Here is a 19,158-nt window from a genome sequence, read left to right as displayed (position 1 = left end):
GATAAAACTACTGCCAAGCCGTTACGCTAGATTTTCGCAACGAAATAGAACGGGCCGTAGTTGAAGATGAATAAACTGGACTCAGCAAATATATGTAGCTAATTGTTCTTTATATCATTTATTGGTCTGGAGAAAAACATGAAAAACCTCAACTAGACAAAACGTTATTATAAATGCAAACTAAACGTTTGCTGCATTACTTTGAGGCGAGAAATATGACCTTAATGACGTCACATTAATTCTCCGTTCCTTCCTGCGCGTTGATTCTCTTAAAAGTAGCTCAACAGCGTAGATGGAAGGTCCAGTTCAAATGTCAGGTCCTTAACTAGGACCGACCGCTTAACTCAGTCCTCGCCTGTGCGGTGCGGGGGCGACGGGGCGGGGAAGGTGCGGGCGCCGTACGCCTGCCGCTCGCGCCTTCCCCGCCACCCTTAGTCGTCCCGCCCCGTCGCCCCCGTACCGCGCAGGCGAGGACTGAGTTAAATGGTCGGCCTAGAGTGCTTAAGGACCTGACATTTCTCCCTTCAGGATTCTTCGGCCTTTGTACTTACTTACTATGACATTCTGAAAATCGCAGGACACTTTTGGATGAGACTAGCCCAGGACCGGGATAAGCGGCGTACACGAAGACAGGCCCATGCTCAGCAGTGGGCGACTGAAGGCTAGAATGATGATGATGAGGACTTACTAGTCTGAGTAAAGTTGGCGGGTGACAGCAGAGTATCCTCCATGGTGACATGCGCGGTTGAGGACTGCGGCACCAGAACTGAGTAGAGCGTGGAGCGCCAGGAGTTGTCCGAGGGGTTGCTGCCTGTGGGCCACCAGGTGCGGAGGTTGGTCTGGATCTCGTTGGCTCGGGCACTGGGAATTGTAGAGTATGTTTAGTTTGTCTATGACACCGTATATTATTTTATTGGGTTCAATTATTGAATTTTTATTTATTATAGATTACAGATGCATACAAATTCAATATACGGGCATTTTTACTTAAAAGTGTACCATATAGGTACTTTTTTTCGAAAATCCATCACCTATTGGGTTATTTCTACTCAGAATCACGGGGACTATCGATTTAACGACCGTTACAAAACTGACACCCAAAAGGACCATGGGTACTTTAGTATGGAGTCTGGTCCATATCCTCAATACTTATGAAATAGTCCGGTGGCCGGCTGCATGAAACAAACCTCATCAAAAAATAGAATATACCTACCCTGTAGAGGTACCTGACATTTAGTAGCTTCCAACGCACTTGGTCGGCCTAGGCTTAACCTGGCAGATTTTGTACAAATGGCAAAAACGTTGGACAAAAATTCATCAAAAAAAACCTCATCGAAAAATAGAATGAAACTTGTATGGTAGTATACCTGACCTTGAGGACAGTAAAAAAAAAGTGGTCGGCCTCACCTTAGCCTGGCAGTTTTTGTAGTCCGACCAGATTTATTGGGTCACGTGAGAGCTACAATTTACCTCATCGAAAAATAGAATGAAACAAACGGATTATAATAGCTAAAATAAGCCTGTTGACGTATGTCTTGGTCGGCCTCACCTTAACCTGGCAGTTTTTGCAGTCCGACCAAATTTATAAAAAAAATCATCAAAATTTTTTTATCGAAAAATCGTATGAAATTGGTATGGTACGATGGCTGCCTTTGAGGACAGTAAAAAAAAAGTGGTCGGCCAAATCCTGTGTTGGCAGGTTCCTGTGTCCGACCAATTTTGTGGTACCACGTGAGAGCTACAATTTTACCTCATCGAAAAATAGAATGAAACAAACGGATTATAATAGCTAAAATAAGCCTGTTGACGTATGTCTTGGTCGACCTCACCTTAACCTGGCAGTTTTTGCAGTCCGACCAAATTTATAAAAAAAACATCAAAAATTTTTTATCGAAAAATCGTATGAAACTTGTATGGTACGATAGCTGCCTTTGAGGACAGTAAAAAAAAAGTGGTTGGCCAAATCCTGTGTTGGCAGGTTCCTGTGTCCGACCAATTTTGTGGTACCACGTGAGAGCTACAATTTACCTCATCGAAAAATAGAATGAAACAAACGGATTATAATAGCTAAAATAAGCCTGTTGACGTATGTCTTGGTCGGCCTCACCTTAACCTGGCAGTTTTTGCAGTCCGACCAAATTTATACAAAAATCATCAAAAAAAATTTATCGAAAAATCGTATGAAACTTGTATGGTACAATAGCTGCCTTTGAGGACAGTAAAAAAAAAGTGGTTGGCCAAATCCTGTGTTGGCAGGTTCCTGTGTCCGACCAATTTTGTGGTACCACGTGAGAGCTACAATTTACCTCATCGAAAAATAGAATGAAACAAACGGATTATAATAGCTAAAATAAGCCTGTTAACGTATGTCTTGGTCGGCCTCACCTTAGCCAGGCAGTTTTTGCAGTCCGACCACATTTATAAAGAATAATAATTTCTATATTGAAAATATGGTTTCTTCGCAGCTTGGACTTAACTTAATAATGCTAACTGAAAAAAGTCATAAGTAAATGAGTCCATGGAGGTCTTAGAGGGCTTTAAAAAAAAAGAAAACATTCTGTTCAAATTTTATTCATAAATCTATCTAATATCTAAATAACGTTTTCTAACTACTGACGTGGTTTCAGAGTAACACTTACGTTGAGATGATGTCCCACAGATGTCAAAAATAAAAAGGTTTTCATCGATTTTTGACAAGTTTTGAATCGTATATCCTACTTTTCCACTACAGATAGAATGAGGAGGCATAACTGACATTTTATCACGCCAGGTGGCGCCTCCATAGTGGAGTTGCTGTCACTGTCAAATCACATACATTGTTTCCAATAAATTGTAAACATTCTCCTTTTTTAACCAACTTCCAAATCCCAAAGGAGGAGGTTATCAATTCGGTTGTATGTTTTTTTTTTTCTCCACAATACTGCAATAGTGTGCGACAAATTGTGGAAATATACCTATAGGATCTCCCTTTTTTCCCAAGGACCCGATATGCATAAATCGGTGAGAAAAAGCTTTGAGTACCAAAAACTAAGGCAAATGACAAAGACCGTTTGTGTAGGCTGCATTTTAAGGAAGATAAATATTTTGGAAAGAGTAAATACACAGGTAAGCTAAGTTTTAACGAAGTAGTACATAATTTAGGGCATAATGGCTTGGCCACACATGCTGTATTCCATACGCATCATGACTTTGTGTACCTATCTGATGGGCGGGCGTATATGAAACGCCTTCTTGTACATGCAGGTGATCCAGGTATACAACTATACACCAAAGCTTAGTTTTCAATCGAACACTTGTAATATAAGAGGAAAAACTGCACGTGAGCCTTCCAAAATTTTAATAAACGGTAAAATACACAAGATAACCTCACATATATTAAGTGATTATCTTTGCATCAAATCAGCCTTTTTTCCATCAACTGTAGCATTTCTCCTTCGAAGCTCGGTTTGTAGAAAAGAAATTCCCACCGTTTACCAGTGGTAACTACTGGGAATAAAAATTCCCAGTAGGTACCACCAAACCGAGCTGGTGGTAACTACTAGGATTACTTTTCGATGAGGTAAATTGTAGCTGTCACGTGGTACCACAAATTTGGTCGGACTGCAAAAACTGCCAGGCTACGGTGAGGCCGACCAAGCCATACGTCAACAGGTTTATTTTAGGTATTATAATCCGTTTGTTACATTCTATTTTTCAATGAGGTAAATTGTAGCTCTCACGTGGTACCACAAAATTGGTCGGACACAGGAACCTGCCAAAACAGGATTTGGCCGACCACTTTTTTTTACTGTCCTCAAAGGCAGCTATCGTACCATACAAGTTTCATACATATTTTCGATAAAAAAATTTTTGATGATTTTTTTATAAATTTGGTCGGACTGCAAAAACTGCCAGGTTGAGGTGAGGCCGACCAAGACATACGTCAACAGGCTTATTTTAGCTATTATAATCCGTTTGTTTCATTCTATTTTTCGATGAGGTAAATTGTAGCTCTCACGTGGTACCACAAAATTGGTCGGACACAGGAACCTGCCAACACAGGATTTGGCCAACCACTTTTTTTTTACTGTCCTCAAAGGCAGCTATCGTACCATACAGGTTTCATACGATTTTTCGATAAAAAAAATTTGATGTTTTTTTTATAAATTTGGTGGGACTGCAAAAACTGGCAGGTTAAGGTGAGGCCGACCAAGACATACATCAACAGGCTTATTTTAGCTATTATAATCCGTTTGTTTCATTCTATTTTTCGATGAGGTAAAATTGTAGCTCTCACGTGGTACCACAAAATTGGTCGGACACAGGAACCTGCCAACACAGGATTTGGCCGACCACTTTTTTTTTACTGTCCTCAAAGGCAGCCATCGTACCATACCAGTTTCTTACGATTTTTCGATAAAAAAATTTTGATGATTTTTTTATAAATTTGGTCGGACTGCAAAAACTGCCAGGTTAAGGTGAGGCCGACCAAGACATACGTCAACAGGCTTATTTTAGCTATTAGAATCCGTTTGTTTCATTCTATTTTTCGATGAGGTAAATTGTAGCTCTCACGTGACCCAATAAATCTGGTCGGACTGCAAAAACTGCCAGGCTAAGATGAGGCCGACCAATTTTTTTTTACTGTCCTCAAGGTCAGGTATCCTACCATACAAGTTTCATTCTATTTTTCGATGAGGTTTTTTTTGATGAATTTTTGTCCAACGTTTTTGCCATTTGTACAAAATCTGCCAGGTTAAGCCTAGGCCGACCAAGTGCGTTGGAAGCTACTAAATGTCAGGTACCTCTACAGGGTAGGTATATTCTATTTTTTGATGAGGTTTGTTTCATGCAGCCGGCCACCGGACTAAAACCTATGCCAAATGATAGCTTCAATGCTATCATTTATTTCAGACTATGACAGATAAGTCGAAGTCGCGGGCCAACATGGTCTTTTTAGGGTTCCGTACCCAAAGGGTAAAACGGGACCCTATTACTAAGACTTCGCTGTCCGTCCGTCCGTCCGTCCGTCCGTCCGTCCGTCCGTCCGTCCGTCCGTCTGTCACCAGGCTGTATCTCACGAACCGTGATAGCTAGACAGTTGAAATTTTCACAGATGATGTATTTCTGTTGCCGCTATAACAACAAATACTAAAAACAGAATAAAATAAAGATTTAAATGGGGCTCCCATACAACAAACGTGATTTTTGACCAAAGTTAAGCAACGTCGGGAGTGGTCAGTACTTGGATGGGTGACCGTTTTTTTTTGCTTTTTTTTTTGTTTTTTTTTTTATATGGTACGGAACCCTTCGTGCGCGAGTCCGACTCGCACTTGCCCGATTTTTTTATATAAATAGAACCCAGTACGGCAACGCGCGGTTTCACCATAGTATGTTTTATCATAATAGAAAGAAAACGACACGTTATGCATTTTATTATCATTGTATTTATATTAATCAAAAAATAACATAGGTATTATGTAGGTATCTACCTACCTACAATATTAAATATCTACAATTAATACCTATGTCGTTTTCTTAATAATAATAATAGAATTATAATAAAACATACTATGGTGAAACCGTTGCCGTACTGGGTTTTATTTATATAAAAAAGACCATGTTGGCCCGCGACTTCGACTTAACTGTCATAGTATGAAATAAATCATAGCATTGAAGCTATCATTTGGCATAGGTTTCATAAGTATTGAGGATATGGACCAAAATTACTCATTGCCCTTATATGAAAAACTGGGGAAACTTTTTTTCTTTGTCTCATTCAATAGTACTCGTGATTCTGAGTCTAAATAACCCAAAAGTTGATGGTTTTTGAAAAAAAGTAAACGGCGCCATTTTTTCTGAAAACCCCCACACATACCTATAATAAAACATTTAATTAAATAACTAACCTAAAAAAATTAAAAACTAAATCTACGTATGTTTAGTTGAAAATCTTAGACCAAACTAGACATGGTTGTTGTTAATTTAAATTCTAATATTACATGGCGCACTCGGTAGGATACGAACCAGGGATGTTGCCGATACAGATTTTTTGACCCTTTAAATATCCTACCTACTAAAAACGTCCGCGGATGCGGATGCGAATGTCAAGATTACGTACTTAAAGAACGTCAAACACTAAATTTTTAGTAATTTTTATAAAAATAAAGATACGTTTAGTATTCGAGCAAGAATATAGGTGCGTTATCTTATAGGTTATATAGCTGCTATCTATGTTTTTCTAATAATTATCTGGTGCTTTATTTCGTGCACAGTGTAAAATAATTTCTTTTAAGTAGTTGAAAGTACCCAATTATCGACCTTAAGGCCACACAGAGGCTAACAAAGATTGCGACCAAGGTGACCTTGCTGGTTCCTAAACAAGAAGACAGTATTTTGCTACCACGCCCCAACTAAGGCCAGGGTGGTATTTGGTCTCTATCAAAAGAATCTGGATACCAGAAATCGCGAAGCGCCTGGTTGACGTAACTGGTGACCGTAGAGCTGGCGGGTACCTCGCACAACGTATCAGCATTGCGATACAGCGTGGAAATGCCGCCAGCATCCTTGGTACAATGCCTCAGGGACCTATTTTAGATTTGAGCTAGTTATTAATTTCGTTTAGTAATACCACTGTAAATATATATCTTGTATGTAAATAAATGATTTTTTTCACCTCAAATGTCATATCGTTTTAAGAAATTTGCGTATGTTAGCCAGTCGGTCTTTCGCAATGCTCTTTAGACAAATTGTAACCACGAGGGTTCTTGATCGTTGTTTACAAAAAACTGTGGCATTAAAGAGAAACAGAGGCGTCAAGAGAGGACTGATCAAGCACTTACGAAGTAGCAACGATGGCGCTCCAGTGTTGCGAGACGAAAGCACATGGCGCGCTGGTATTTGCAAGGTTTGTGGTGTTGAGGGCTAACAGTGTGCCGTTGGGGCAGAGGAGGGAGAAGTTACCAGTGATGTCGTTGTTGCGAACCTGTAGGAAGTAAAATGTTGAAATAAAAACAAATTAAAATACTTTATGAAAACAATTTAATGTATTCTAACACTTCTAATACTGTCGAGGGCCCTCCACACTCACGAGATATCGAGTCCACACTCGCGCGCGGTCGCAGCTTGGCGCCGCGATTCGCGCACGAGTGTGGAGCGGGCTTAGGAAGTATTTAGCAAAAATATGTGTTTTCAATTCTTTCCGTTCAGTTAAATCAAAGAGAGACCATTTTTGTTAAAGTTATGGATATCGTTGTAGTTAAATTCATCAAAGTCAGAGATTATCTACTATAAGCATAGGCAAATATCAAGATCCTCCGGACTTCACAGATAATATGTTCAAAATTAAATGAAAACTGCGATCAGATAAATTCACGTGCTGATAAAAGGTAGTGCTCAAGATCCTATATATTTAGATTAGTATTGTTGTTCTTGAAAGGATTGACATTGATGCTTATGTGCATGATGGGATCAATTGTTGAGCAAGAATAGACAACCGGTGTTGCGAATAAATTAAGAGAATTATCCCTATACCTTATAAAACAAAGTCCCCCACCGCGTCTGTATATTTGTGTGTTTGTATGTTCGCGAGTAAACTCAATAACTACTGAACGGATTTTCATGCATTTTTCACCGAGTGATTCTTTAGAAAGGTTTAGGTGTACCTATAATTTGTTAACCCGTGCGGTCGCTATAGGCTGTATCTTTATTAGGTATTTAAAAAAGAGTAAACAAAATCTACTAATCTACTCTATCTACTTCGTAAGCCAGTTGAGGGTAGATGAAAACATTACATGATCAAATAATGTAGGTTAGTAGTAAGGTCGTTCAGTGACAGATCCAGGTGGTTTAGTATTTGGTTGGTTAATCAATAAATGTTATAAGTTATAACTACCCGAAAATGTACCAATTATTTGTTTACTTTTATTTATAAGTACCTAAAGATACAGAGTATATTTGAGGATTTAGGGCCCAAGATTAAAACATGCTAATTCTTATGAAATATAGTTTTATTTCTCTATGACAGTAATGAATTGACAATTGCGCAGACTTTTCTTCCCCGCGCAGACAACCCTGCGCGGGAATGTGCGCAGCAGCTACAGGGCTCCCCCTCAAGCGAAGCGTACTGGTCGCCTGACGGTTCTACCTGACCGAGTACACTTTGCCGGAGGTTCATTAGCATTACCAGGTTCACTCAGATTCACTGTATAGGCGGGCTTTAAGCGGTCAATGGATACTGCGACGACCCGTCCTGGCAATTGTATTGTGAAAACTTTATCACTACGCTTCAATACTGGATAGGGCCCTTTATATGGAGCTTGTAGCGGTTTGCGCACTGCATCTTCACGCAGGAAAACATTTTCGCAATTCTGCAAATCAGGATGCACAAAAATCCTTCTACTGCTAGAGTGTACCTTTTGCGTAGGCTTGAGATCATTTATGATTTGCCGAAGTTGTTCGACGTAATCAAAATTTATGACAGGATTTACAGAAATGGACGATGAAATGAAATCTCCTGGCAAACGGAGTGAACAGCCATACGTAAGTTGGGCTGCACTGACACCAGAGTCGCTGCGCAGCGCTGAGCGTAGTCCAAGCAGGACAGTGGGGAGTTCTTCGACCCATTTATCTCGATCACACAGCCGCGCCATAAGAGCTGCCTTTAGGCATCTATGCCAGCGCTCGATTTTACCATTGCTCTCTGGGTGATATGCTGTTGTACGTACTCTTTCGATGCCAAGTAATTTAGTCAGAGATGAAAAAAGTTCACTTTCGAATTGACGGCCTTGATCAGTTGTTATAGTTGATGGGCACCCAAAACGTGCGATCCATGCTTCGTATATAGTTTTAGCCACAGTTTCAGCAGTCATATCTCGAATAGGTATTGCTTCAGGCCAGTGCGTTGTCCTGTCTATAATTGTGAGTAAATACCGGTGTCCAGCCGATGAAGTACTCAGAGGACCGACGAGGTCAGTATGTATATGTTGGAAACGTGCGCTCGGTGTGAAACATCCGACGTTGCTGTAAGTATGACGCTGAACCTTCGATTGTTGACATTGGATACAAGTTTTGGCCCAAATGCCGACATCCTTGTTCATAGATGGCCAAAAATACCTCTCTTGTATCATCTTCCTAGTAGTCCTGATACCCGGGTGACTTATATTGTGCACGGTATCGAAGGCAGTGCGGCGTAAATCTTCAGGTATGTAAGGTCTAATGGCTGATGTAGATACTTCACAATAAATCGGCTCTGCTGAGTTTGGCAAGATGATTTTCTTTAATTCTATATTCTTTTTTAGTAACAAATGGTTGATAGACTTGTCATTCTGCTGTAATTGTGCGAGTTTATCATAGTCGAACACGGATGGTGTGGTGATAGTCTCGATGCGTGACAATGCGTCCGCAACCACGTTATCTTGGCCACTTACGTGCCTGATATCGCTGGTAAATTCGCTAATGAATGACAGCTGTCTGGAACGGCGAGGAGTTTCTGACTCAGATGACGTTTTCATAAGTGCGTATGTCAGCGGCTTATGATCCGTAAAAATGATTAACTCACGGCCTTCGAACATTTTCCTAAAATGTTTCACAGACATATATATAGACAATTGCCTGGTCGCCTTTCTTGAGGGGGGCGACGATGGATTCAAATTGCACAAACCAAAGTCTTATTTGGTCGCGCCATATTGGCGGAATACGAATGTTGGTCGCGATACCTGAGAGCTCTAGCAACGGGCTCGAAACTGCAGGTTCGAACTTTTCGGTCGTTTCGTTATCAGACATGTTTTTGGAAGGCTGGGTGCTGCTCTGAATGCGGGGTCACCACTTTAGGGCCCAAGATTAAAACATGCTAATTCTTATGAAATATAGTTTTATTTCTCTATGACAGTAATGAATTGACAATTGCGCAGACTTTTCTTCCCCGCGCAGACAACCCTGCGCGGGAATGTGCGCAGCAGCTACAGGATAAAGCTTACCGTGAAGAACTCGCGAACATGCTGCCACGCCACGTAAGCGACATCACCGCTAGTCCTGAGACACTCCAGGGCCTTGACGTGAGCGTTGTTGTTGTTGATTCCAGCAACAGTGACGCCCATGTCGATGGTGTAGTCGCATGAGGAGTTCGGGCCGCACAGCGCGCAGAGGGAGGGGAACCGACGCTCTGTAGAAGAAAGCAGTAAATTATAAACTGAAATAGATGTAGAAAACCGGATAATTACGTGCGAGTCGGACTCGCCACCGAGGGTTCCTTACTATCACGGTTCCTGAAATACAGCCTGGTAACAGACAGACGGACAGTGGAGTCTTAGTAATAGGGTCCCGGTTTTACCCTTCGGGTATAGAATTCTAAAACGGAATACGTAGTACTTAACCAAGTCCTCAAGTTGCCCAGAAAATATAAGAGACTAAACTAATTCTGCAACGATAAAACGTTTTGCAGCACTTGCAGCGTCAATATCTATGTTCATAGAAATTTGTCGTTTAACGTGGTGCTGCAAATTCTGTGCTGACTTAGCTTAATGTCCGTCTACGCAAGTAGCTGTCAACCTCTAAACTGTTACGTACAGTACAGTCGTACAATGGGTCAGTCCAAGATAACTCTGAAACTACTCGGAAAACGACAGAGTGCCACAAATCAAAGTCAAATGCCCATGAAGATATGACGTTTGAAGTGGTACCTCATTCCTTAGTTTAAGTATGACTCACGTTAGACTGTTCGTTTTCTATGGAAAGCATCATGTGATCGCCTGTCATGTCATAGAAAAGTAAGCGCCGGAAGCTCCGGCCCGGACACGATCCGGTCTAACGAGAGACGTGAGTCATCCTTTAGCCGGGGCAGATTTATCTTAGAAGGACTATGTTGACTTACTGAGTTCGGCGTCAACGGTAGCGTTAGCGCTCCAGGCTCCAGGGCGGCAGGAGTCTCCGAAGAAGTGGCTCAGAGCGGCCACCTCCATCTCCTCGGCTGTCTTGAACTTGTAGTCTGCGTCTGGGCAGCGGTCCGTGTTGGCGGCCTGAAACAACAATATATTACTTTTCTCAACTTTTCTGTCTTCACCAGCCCAAAGTCAGTACGCTGGTCTAATGCAGAGTGAGGATTATATATTTGACGTCTCCTCTATCACTGGCAACGTCGTGCCACAAGATTGTAACAGATGGCGTTAGCACGTTCTACATCACGCTTACATAATTCCTATAAATACTACTTCTGAACAACTCTCAGTGGACTTCGGTCCCCAGGCACAACACCCGCTTAGAGAGAGTACTTTCTATTGGTCCGTTCTACTTTCTACACACTTCTTGTATTGTATGTATGTATGCTAGTATGTATTTTATGTATTTTTATTCTATAATATTATTTATGTATTTTATGAGTTGACAATACGTTAGTTTACTTTTTCTAAATATTACTGTACATCCCGTAAGTTTGTCTATCTGACCTGACTGGAGTTTTCCTCTCATCTAATCGAAGGTTAGCTGGAAGAGATCCCTTATAGGGATAAGTTCGCCTTTGTACTTCCATTACTGTAATTTATTTTTGTAAACCTGTGTTGTGTACAATAAAGTGATTACTACTACTACTACTACTACTTATTTCTTTGCAGATACATGCAGGTCATCTCACAATGATTCCCTCCACCGAAAAAATATACGTAGTAGGTACGTATCAAAAATGATATTTCGAAAATCAATTTCCAACATAAAAATTTAAATTTAATTTAATTCCATTGATATATTTTTATTTGGTAACTAAATAGTATGTAAGCGACTCAGACATGCTCTGTAATGCTTATATGTATTTTTAATAAATAAATAACTCAATCAATAAATTTTCGAGAAACTCATTGGTATGAGCCTCGCCTAAGCCCCAGGTGGGAGTAGAACTCACTGGCTTCCACTTTTAGTAACTTAAGTTCTGCCTGCCGTCCTTTAATTCTTTAACTCGAGTTTCAAGTTCGTTGACAACGCGCGGCGACCATCGGAGCGCGGTTTTGCCTTAAATCTTACCCTGGTCTCAAGTTCTTTCTCAACGCGCGGCGACCAGCGCAGCGCAGCCTCGCCTAAGCCAGGGTGGCAGTACTTGCTGCCACGCAGTCCATCTAGTCCATTAGTGTGTGTGTTGCGGACCACCGCCACTGCCTGGAAGGACACGGCACCTGCAAGATGTTGATCAATGAGTACGGTGAGGATAGAATAAAACGTGTAAGTAGAGACTATGCGGAAAGAGCTAAAGAATTTTGTAGGGAGTCAAGAAGCAACGTGTAGGGGGGACGGAAAGCCGGACCGTTAAGGATGACTCACGTTTGACCGGGCCGTGTCCTGGCCCGAGCTTCCGGCGCTTACTTTTCTATGACATGACAGGCGATCACGTGACGCTTTCCATAGAAAACTATGCACCGGAAGCTCCGGCCCGGAAACGGCCCGGTCTAACGTGAGTCATCCTTTACACGGCTCCCGCGATACGGTCTGTACGACGCGAGCCAGGAAAGACCATGAGGAGGTGGGAAATGGCCCTTGGACGTATAGTCTGTCTCTGACCTGGTTTAGTGACGTCCCTGACGGTGGCAATGACGCGATGGTCGCTGGGCTGCGTCTGCGCAAGGACCAGGAGCTCCTCATCGCTGAAGAAGCCCACGTCAGCTGTGCCGCGCGCTAGCTGCAACGCGCAGTCCACTCTGAAAGTAATCGGGACAAATACGTTAAATTTCACTGATTTTAAAACAGAAACTGTCCATCCAGTGCCTTCCTGTCCTTATGCCTTTTGTAATAAGGTCCACCGATGGACAGTTAATAGTATTGCTGTTTGTACCTAAGCCACAGTACTTGTACTTACAGTACTTGTAGTATTGTACTTTTCTTTTGTATCTTTTTACTGGGGTGTGCCAATAAAGAGTATTCTATCTATCTATCTAACCGTACTAACGTCACGATTCTCACTTTGTTCTAGCAGTTTTTAACCTTTTGGACGCCAATGACCGATATATCCGCACCGCAGGTTCAACGCCAAAGACGGATTAATCGGTCACAAACCACAGAGCAACATAGACCTACGTGCATATGCATAAAGTTCAATTTCAGTTTTGACACTTCGGTGACGTGCGTCCGAGTGACAGCTTTTGTGTTTGACACGGCGTCGAAAAGGTTAAACGTCAAACCAAATTGCACTCGTCATACCGGGATATATATATAACTAACCTGGATTCAACCGGGGTGCAGATGGCTTGAGAGTCCCCCAGCTCCAAAGCTTGGCACTGGCTCGTTGACGATACACATACTCGATCTGAAATGACAAGCACACAATAAGAAATCGTACCAAATTGAATAGGTAGATGGCAGCACCATCTTTCTCGCTATATCGTAGTTGGGCAATTTCATTTTACCTTGTTTAAAGCGCGACAAGTCGTGTTTCAGTAACGTGTAGGGAATGCGATCCCGCATGAGGCATTCAATCCCGGTATTTCGCGGGATTGTCATTTTCAATCCCGCTGGATCCTGGTATTTGCGGGATCCCGCAATTTAGTAAAAAAATTTACGAATGGGTACTGAATTTGAAGGTTAAAAACAAAAAGTAAACTAAAATTAGAAATAGTCCATTTTGTATTAAGGGCATACGGTATAATTTACGGTAATCAAGAATTTACGATCGAGTGTGAAAGGCTTAATTAACACGAGTTCGTAATTTCTGTACCACCCGTGGCACACACACCTATGAGGAAAAAAGAGGGAAAAAAATAAAACTACTGCCTAATTTCGGACGTACCTACATGACAGTCCTGGGTTCAAATTTAGGAATTACGGATCGCGTCGCCTACGCGAAATAACACCTTGTACAAGCGTGTAAGTGTGATGAAATAAATAGACAAATTCGGGCGAAATGCTCTTCCGTGTCATTACCCCCTTCCTCCATAGATGCATTTAGACTCCGTGAAGACTTTTTGCCAGTCAGCACGCGCCCGAGCACGTGTTCCTTGTAGTAACGCGTAAGAACCACGTCGCTCCTCAATCCCGCAAATCCCGCGGGATCCCGCTTAATTTACGAGCGGGATTAATCCCGCAAATAGCATGCGGGATCCTGGTATTTCGTGATTCTGATGGTATCCCGGCATTGCATTCCCTAGTAACGTGTAACCTCCTGTCAAAATGTATGGGATTGAACATTCACCGTCAGTTTAGTGATTATTGCTAACCGGCCGTTAAAGGTACACAGTTAAGTGAAAATGCCGAGGTAATCCCGTAAGGCAAGGGATTCGTATAGTAATAGAAGATCTGCTCGCCCTTAGCATTGGTCAAAGACGCCCTTTTTTCTAAGATTGCATATAACTGCTCCAGAAAGTAAGGAATAGTTTTTTTTCGATTAGTAGAATTTTTACATACGAAAGTACTAAAAACCGATTATAAAAATATTTAAGTGGGGCCCTCCGTGCCCGAGTCCGACTCGCACTTGGCCGATTTTAATTATTTATTTTAGCGTCAAAAATATAGTAGCAGACATAGATAGGTATAAGTTACTTTAATGTTAGCTAGATTCTTGTGACTCTTTAAATAGGTAGGTATATATAGAATTGAATAGAATAGAGAGTAGAGAGCGTATATTGGAGGCAAAACGAAAAGAAAAAAACATTTAAGGTAAACGTACTAGTACTCGACATGCTAATGCCCAATATAAGAAGACACCTTGCTGTCACCTATGCCCAGTGTTTACAATGACTTAAGTTTCAAGATGACATGTACTGGGACCGCGTCGAGCACCAATACGTTTACCTTAACACAACTTAACATATAAGCCACGAAATATTTATTATGTTACATGATATATTTGCATAGCAACATGGCGAAATGCCGTTCCTTCTCCCCTTTATTTGTAATCTGATAACGGCTTGCGTTGATAACTCGATAAGTAATGTTAACTTTGGATCAATTATTACATGGTGGGTTACATTAATACGGGGGAATTAATTCATTCCTAAAAGAGGTAAAGGTTTTGTTTTAGAGTGCAAATTAATTTGAAGCGAGTTTCAAATGGTTTCTTCACGTTGGCTGGTAATATACAGGGTGGCTAAAAAAATAATGCATTCCCGTTGCCAGGGCGGTTTCGGGATTATACTGAGCAACCTTTACTATGAGACCAACTTCGAAATCCTGAAAAAAAATGTACTCTCCCATAATTGTGGACCAGCCAAAATGTATGAAACAGCCCAATTTTTTTTTCGCGAGATTGGGGTTGATCCCATAGTAAAAGTTGCTCAGTATAATCCCAAAACCTCCCTGGCAACGGGAATGTAGTTATTTTTTAGCCATCCTGTATTATTATGAGATTTATGAGTACACAGTACACTCCTTTTTTTAAGAACCCCAAACTTTATTTAGTCGGGTCAACTATTTAGTTTGGGTTAAGGTTAAAATGCGAAAAACTTCAGTAAAATGTACCCAATTTGCTAACTTTCGCATTGTTCACAAAGAAGACTCCAATTTTGTGAATTTTCCCAAGAAAAGTTCGAGAAAACCTCGGCGGGAGCTCATTCCAATTCAACAAACGTCCTCTAGTATTTTTAGTTCATTTCCAGTACAAACATGTCCAGTAAGTAAGTAGGTACCAGTGGCGGCGCGTCCATAAAAGCCGATTCCCATCGGCTTGCCTGTTTATGGACGTTTGAGCAGAGTTGTAAAGGAAATATGTAAGCCAAATTAGCCCCGGCTTGCCTATGGATTTGTTTGACGCGCCGCCACTGGTAGGTACCTAACTACACTGTCCTTTACACTGATAACAGTTATCGCTATCAGTTTGCGATACATTTATTGAACGCTAGGCGCGGCGGCTGAATCACGATCCAGACGGTAATAATACACTGTGTATGATGCCTTTATGACTAGTAAAATGATTAAGATTTCCTTCTAAGAACCATACGACCATTGTACTGAATGTAAACAGAAATAGAGACCGGACACAAATTGACTAAGCCTAACAGTTCAAGAAGGTTTAAGTTCTGGTATGTCAGTACGAGCAAGATGCATAGAAAGTTAGCGTTTATGTCAGTGTTGAGACTGTCAGTGACTTGTGACAAGGGTACTTTTTTAAATAGGTCGGTTTTTATTAGGGTTCCGTACCTAAAGGGTAAAAACGGGACGCTATTACTAAGACGCCGTCCGTCTGACTGTCTGCGGTCTGTCTGTCTGTCACCAGGCTTTATCTCATGAACCGTAATAGCAGATGATGTATTTCTATTGCCGCTATAACAACAAATACTAAAAACAGAATATAATAAATACCTATTTGAGTGGGGCTCCTATACAACAAACGTGATGTTTTTTTGCTGTTATTTGCGTAATGGTACGGAACCCTTCGTGCGCGAGTCCGACTCGCACTTGGCCGGTTTTTATTTTGACGGCACATGAAAGACTTTCGGAGAATTATCGTCATCATGATTATTGTGTCGATCGATCAGTGACTCATTGACATCACGTGACAAAAAACTTGTAGGATTATAAAATTTCAATCAATCCGGTTCGAAGGACCAAAAAGTGTAGTGTATTATGTATACATATTTACATAATCAAAGACATATTTCCACTGGTTCGATTATTATAAATAAAACTTTAATGAAGAATTAAAAATAAAACATTTAAACAAAATAACTTTTGTCCATTTCTTTTTTTTAACAGAGAACCTTAAAAAACCAACCCACTGAAAAGCACAAAATATTTTTTATATACCCCACCCCTCACCCCTAACCTTGTCCAGTCCCTATTCCGTCGACCAAAAATTAATTAATACCAAATAAAAAGAAAATTAATAACCAACCGGTAATACTAATTACTTAGTTTTTGAAGTCGGTGCCAAACCAAAATTTTAGAGAATCAACATTTCAGACAGCGAAAAATGCTGCACTTACTTGCATAAAAGACATAGTTTACTCATTAATTTAGTTCTTGAACTACTAACTGCTCGTATTGTTTTATTCTGTTTGGCAGCAAATAATGTTTTTGTTGGTTATCTAATAGTTACAAATCCATTCTGTCAACAATTTTGTATCAAACTAAATCTTTATAAATCTTTAAAGCCTGACCAGTAATATATGATCATTGTCAAGAGGGCGCTGTTATCCTCATCTATAGGGTGACCGTTCAGTATAGTATGAAAAAAATAGTTCCGGTGAAATTCCGCAACATGGCGCGTCATCATATATTCCTGGCCAGGCTTTATTTATATAGAGTGTGTCCTGTAACACGAGTAAATAATGTAAACATAGATTATACTCCTCAAACGATGACACCTTTGTGTGACTTATAAAAATTATGAGATCTTTAAACTTCCTGTTTTTTTATACAAATTAAATATTATCTTCAATGGACGCCATCATCAGTGTAATTAAGTTGCTTGTCACGCTTTAAACGTAACAAAATTTGCAATACGTTGCGTCTTAGAATAATAATAATAAATCTTTATTACTTTAAACCACTATTATTGCTTAAAATACACTTTAAAGTGGCAAGCTTTAAGCAATAATAATAAGTGGTAAAAATACAATTTTTAAAAGTAGCTGAACGAATGTTGGTCAGTTTGAGGAGTACAGCCTACAGTTTAAATTTAGCTCGTGTTACAGGCCACACCCGGTATATTTTATACTTAAAACTTTTCATACACAAAAGTCACCATCTCTAATCATTCTAATCAATAAGTAGCAACAACCTTCAAGATAAAATGTCTTACATAATCAACAAAAAAAAAAATCATACAGTACTTACATCTGTTTTGTGCGACCGCGAAGGCCAAGAGCATAGACAACAAAATAAAACTTTTCAGCGCCATTTCACAACACTTAAAGTACTAAAAAATCTTAAATTTATACTACTTTATAAAACCATCTACAGCTCGCGATATCTCGGCCTACTATGTATGAAATTCAGGACTTCAGCTTGCTAATACCCTTATCTTATCTATTTCGAAATTCAGTGTAAATGTAGGTGATATAATATCGAGTAGATAACGATTAACTGTATATTTATGTATACTATAGATAGATATACTACGTAAACCTAGAGATAAGTGAGGTGATAAAGACTGGAGTTGTTTATAACTATTGACAGTTTTGACTAGACTTTGAACTGTGACGATGGTGGTCGGTGTACAGCGCGAGCTTGTGTTACAGCAGTAATAACAGATGCACCTAGTTAGATTATAAACTTTAAAAATTAAATTAAGACTTGGCTTGTTGAGGGGCGGACAAACAAATGGTGAAAAATAGAGATACTACTCCTAAAAATAAAATTTTATTTAAATTTCTTAAATATCAATGATACTTTTTGAGATATTGGCGAAAAAAGAAATATCTTCTTTTTATCGCGTTTTTTGTCCATGCGGCGTAGCACGGTCGCGTTTGTATCCCTTGTCACCATGCCTATCACGTTTTAACAAGTACGTAAGTGCGAAAGGGACGCGCATAGTGATAGACGATAAAAATGGAACCGTGCTGCGCCCACATAAATTCTGATTTTTTTGTATTACTAGCACGCTACGCTTCAAATTCATTTTCCATACATCATTCCGAATCCAATAAGGTATCAAACGTATTTTTAGGAGTAGTATCTCTATTTGTCACCATTTTCAGTTTGTCGAGTAGACTATATAGTAGGTATCGAATAATTTCTCACTAGGAAATATTTATAAAAATGTAAATCTGCGTAATGTAATTTGTATTGGTTTTTAATTTTAAGTGCGGAAGCGTCATTATAAACGTTATATTTTCATAGACGTCGTCGTTCCATTTGTGATGACATTGTCACACTTAGCCACGGAAATCCCATGTAAAGTTAACGTGGTTTGACACTAGCCTTATACAAACCTTCTATGGTAAGTAGTGGCGCCCTCTACAATGACAACGAGGGATGCTATTAATTTCCAGTGCAATTAATAGCAGAGGGGTGCTGTGGATCTGAAGGTACCTTAAGGGGCCCACTGATTAACAGTCCGCCGGATGGTATCGGCCTGTCAGTTCTTCGGAACTGTCAAAATTTTGTTCTAACTGACAGGCCGATACCGTCCGGCGGACTGTTAATCAGTGGGCCCCTTTTTATGCTGTGTTCCTTATAAATGTTGTTTTTTTTGGGTTAAATTGTACAAGAATACTGATTGTCTTCTTCTTCTTCTTCTTCAACCTAGCGTTTTCCCGGCCTAGCGCC

The 19,158-nt window shown here is 40.3% G+C and overlaps 1 protein-coding gene and 1 long non-coding RNA gene across 3 annotated transcripts in view; one reads left to right on the top strand and one right to left on the bottom strand.

Annotated features, from left to right (window-relative positions):
- Positions 1 to 17,803, bottom strand: part of LOC134803253 (transferrin-like) — a 43,083-nt gene extending 25,280 nt beyond the window's left edge. For both annotated transcript variants that reach the window (XM_063775985.1, XM_063775986.1), the window contains exons 1-8: positions 17,725 to 17,803; positions 13,177 to 13,261; positions 12,520 to 12,656; positions 11,989 to 12,137; positions 10,850 to 10,994; positions 9,957 to 10,141; positions 6,822 to 6,964; positions 689 to 861 (exon numbers count right to left, since the gene is read on the bottom strand). In XM_063775985.1, the coding sequence (XP_063632055.1) occupies positions 689 to 861; positions 6,822 to 6,964; positions 9,957 to 10,141; positions 10,850 to 10,994; positions 11,989 to 12,137; positions 12,520 to 12,656; positions 13,177 to 13,261; positions 17,725 to 17,788 (1,081 nt within the window). In that variant the 5' untranslated portion in view covers positions 17,789 to 17,803. The remainder of the gene's footprint in view (positions 1 to 688; positions 862 to 6,821; positions 6,965 to 9,956; positions 10,142 to 10,849; positions 10,995 to 11,988; positions 12,138 to 12,519; positions 12,657 to 13,176; positions 13,262 to 17,724) is intronic.
- LOC134803477 (uncharacterized) overlaps positions 1 to 18,240 on the top strand; it is a 57,741-nt gene extending 39,501 nt beyond the window's left edge. The window contains exon 3 of the long non-coding RNA XR_010145988.1: positions 18,227 to 18,240. This is a non-coding gene — a long non-coding RNA (uncharacterized LOC134803477). The remainder of the gene's footprint in view (positions 1 to 18,226) is intronic.
- The last annotated feature ends 918 nt before the right edge of the window (positions 18,241 to 19,158 follow it).

The sequence above is a fragment of the Cydia splendana genome, chromosome 26, assembly GCF_910591565.1.
Source record: "Cydia splendana chromosome 26, ilCydSple1.2, whole genome shotgun sequence".
Classification (NCBI taxonomy): Eukaryota; Metazoa; Arthropoda; class Insecta; order Lepidoptera; family Tortricidae; genus Cydia; species Cydia splendana.
This window is presented reverse-complemented; position numbering and strand designations above follow the sequence as displayed.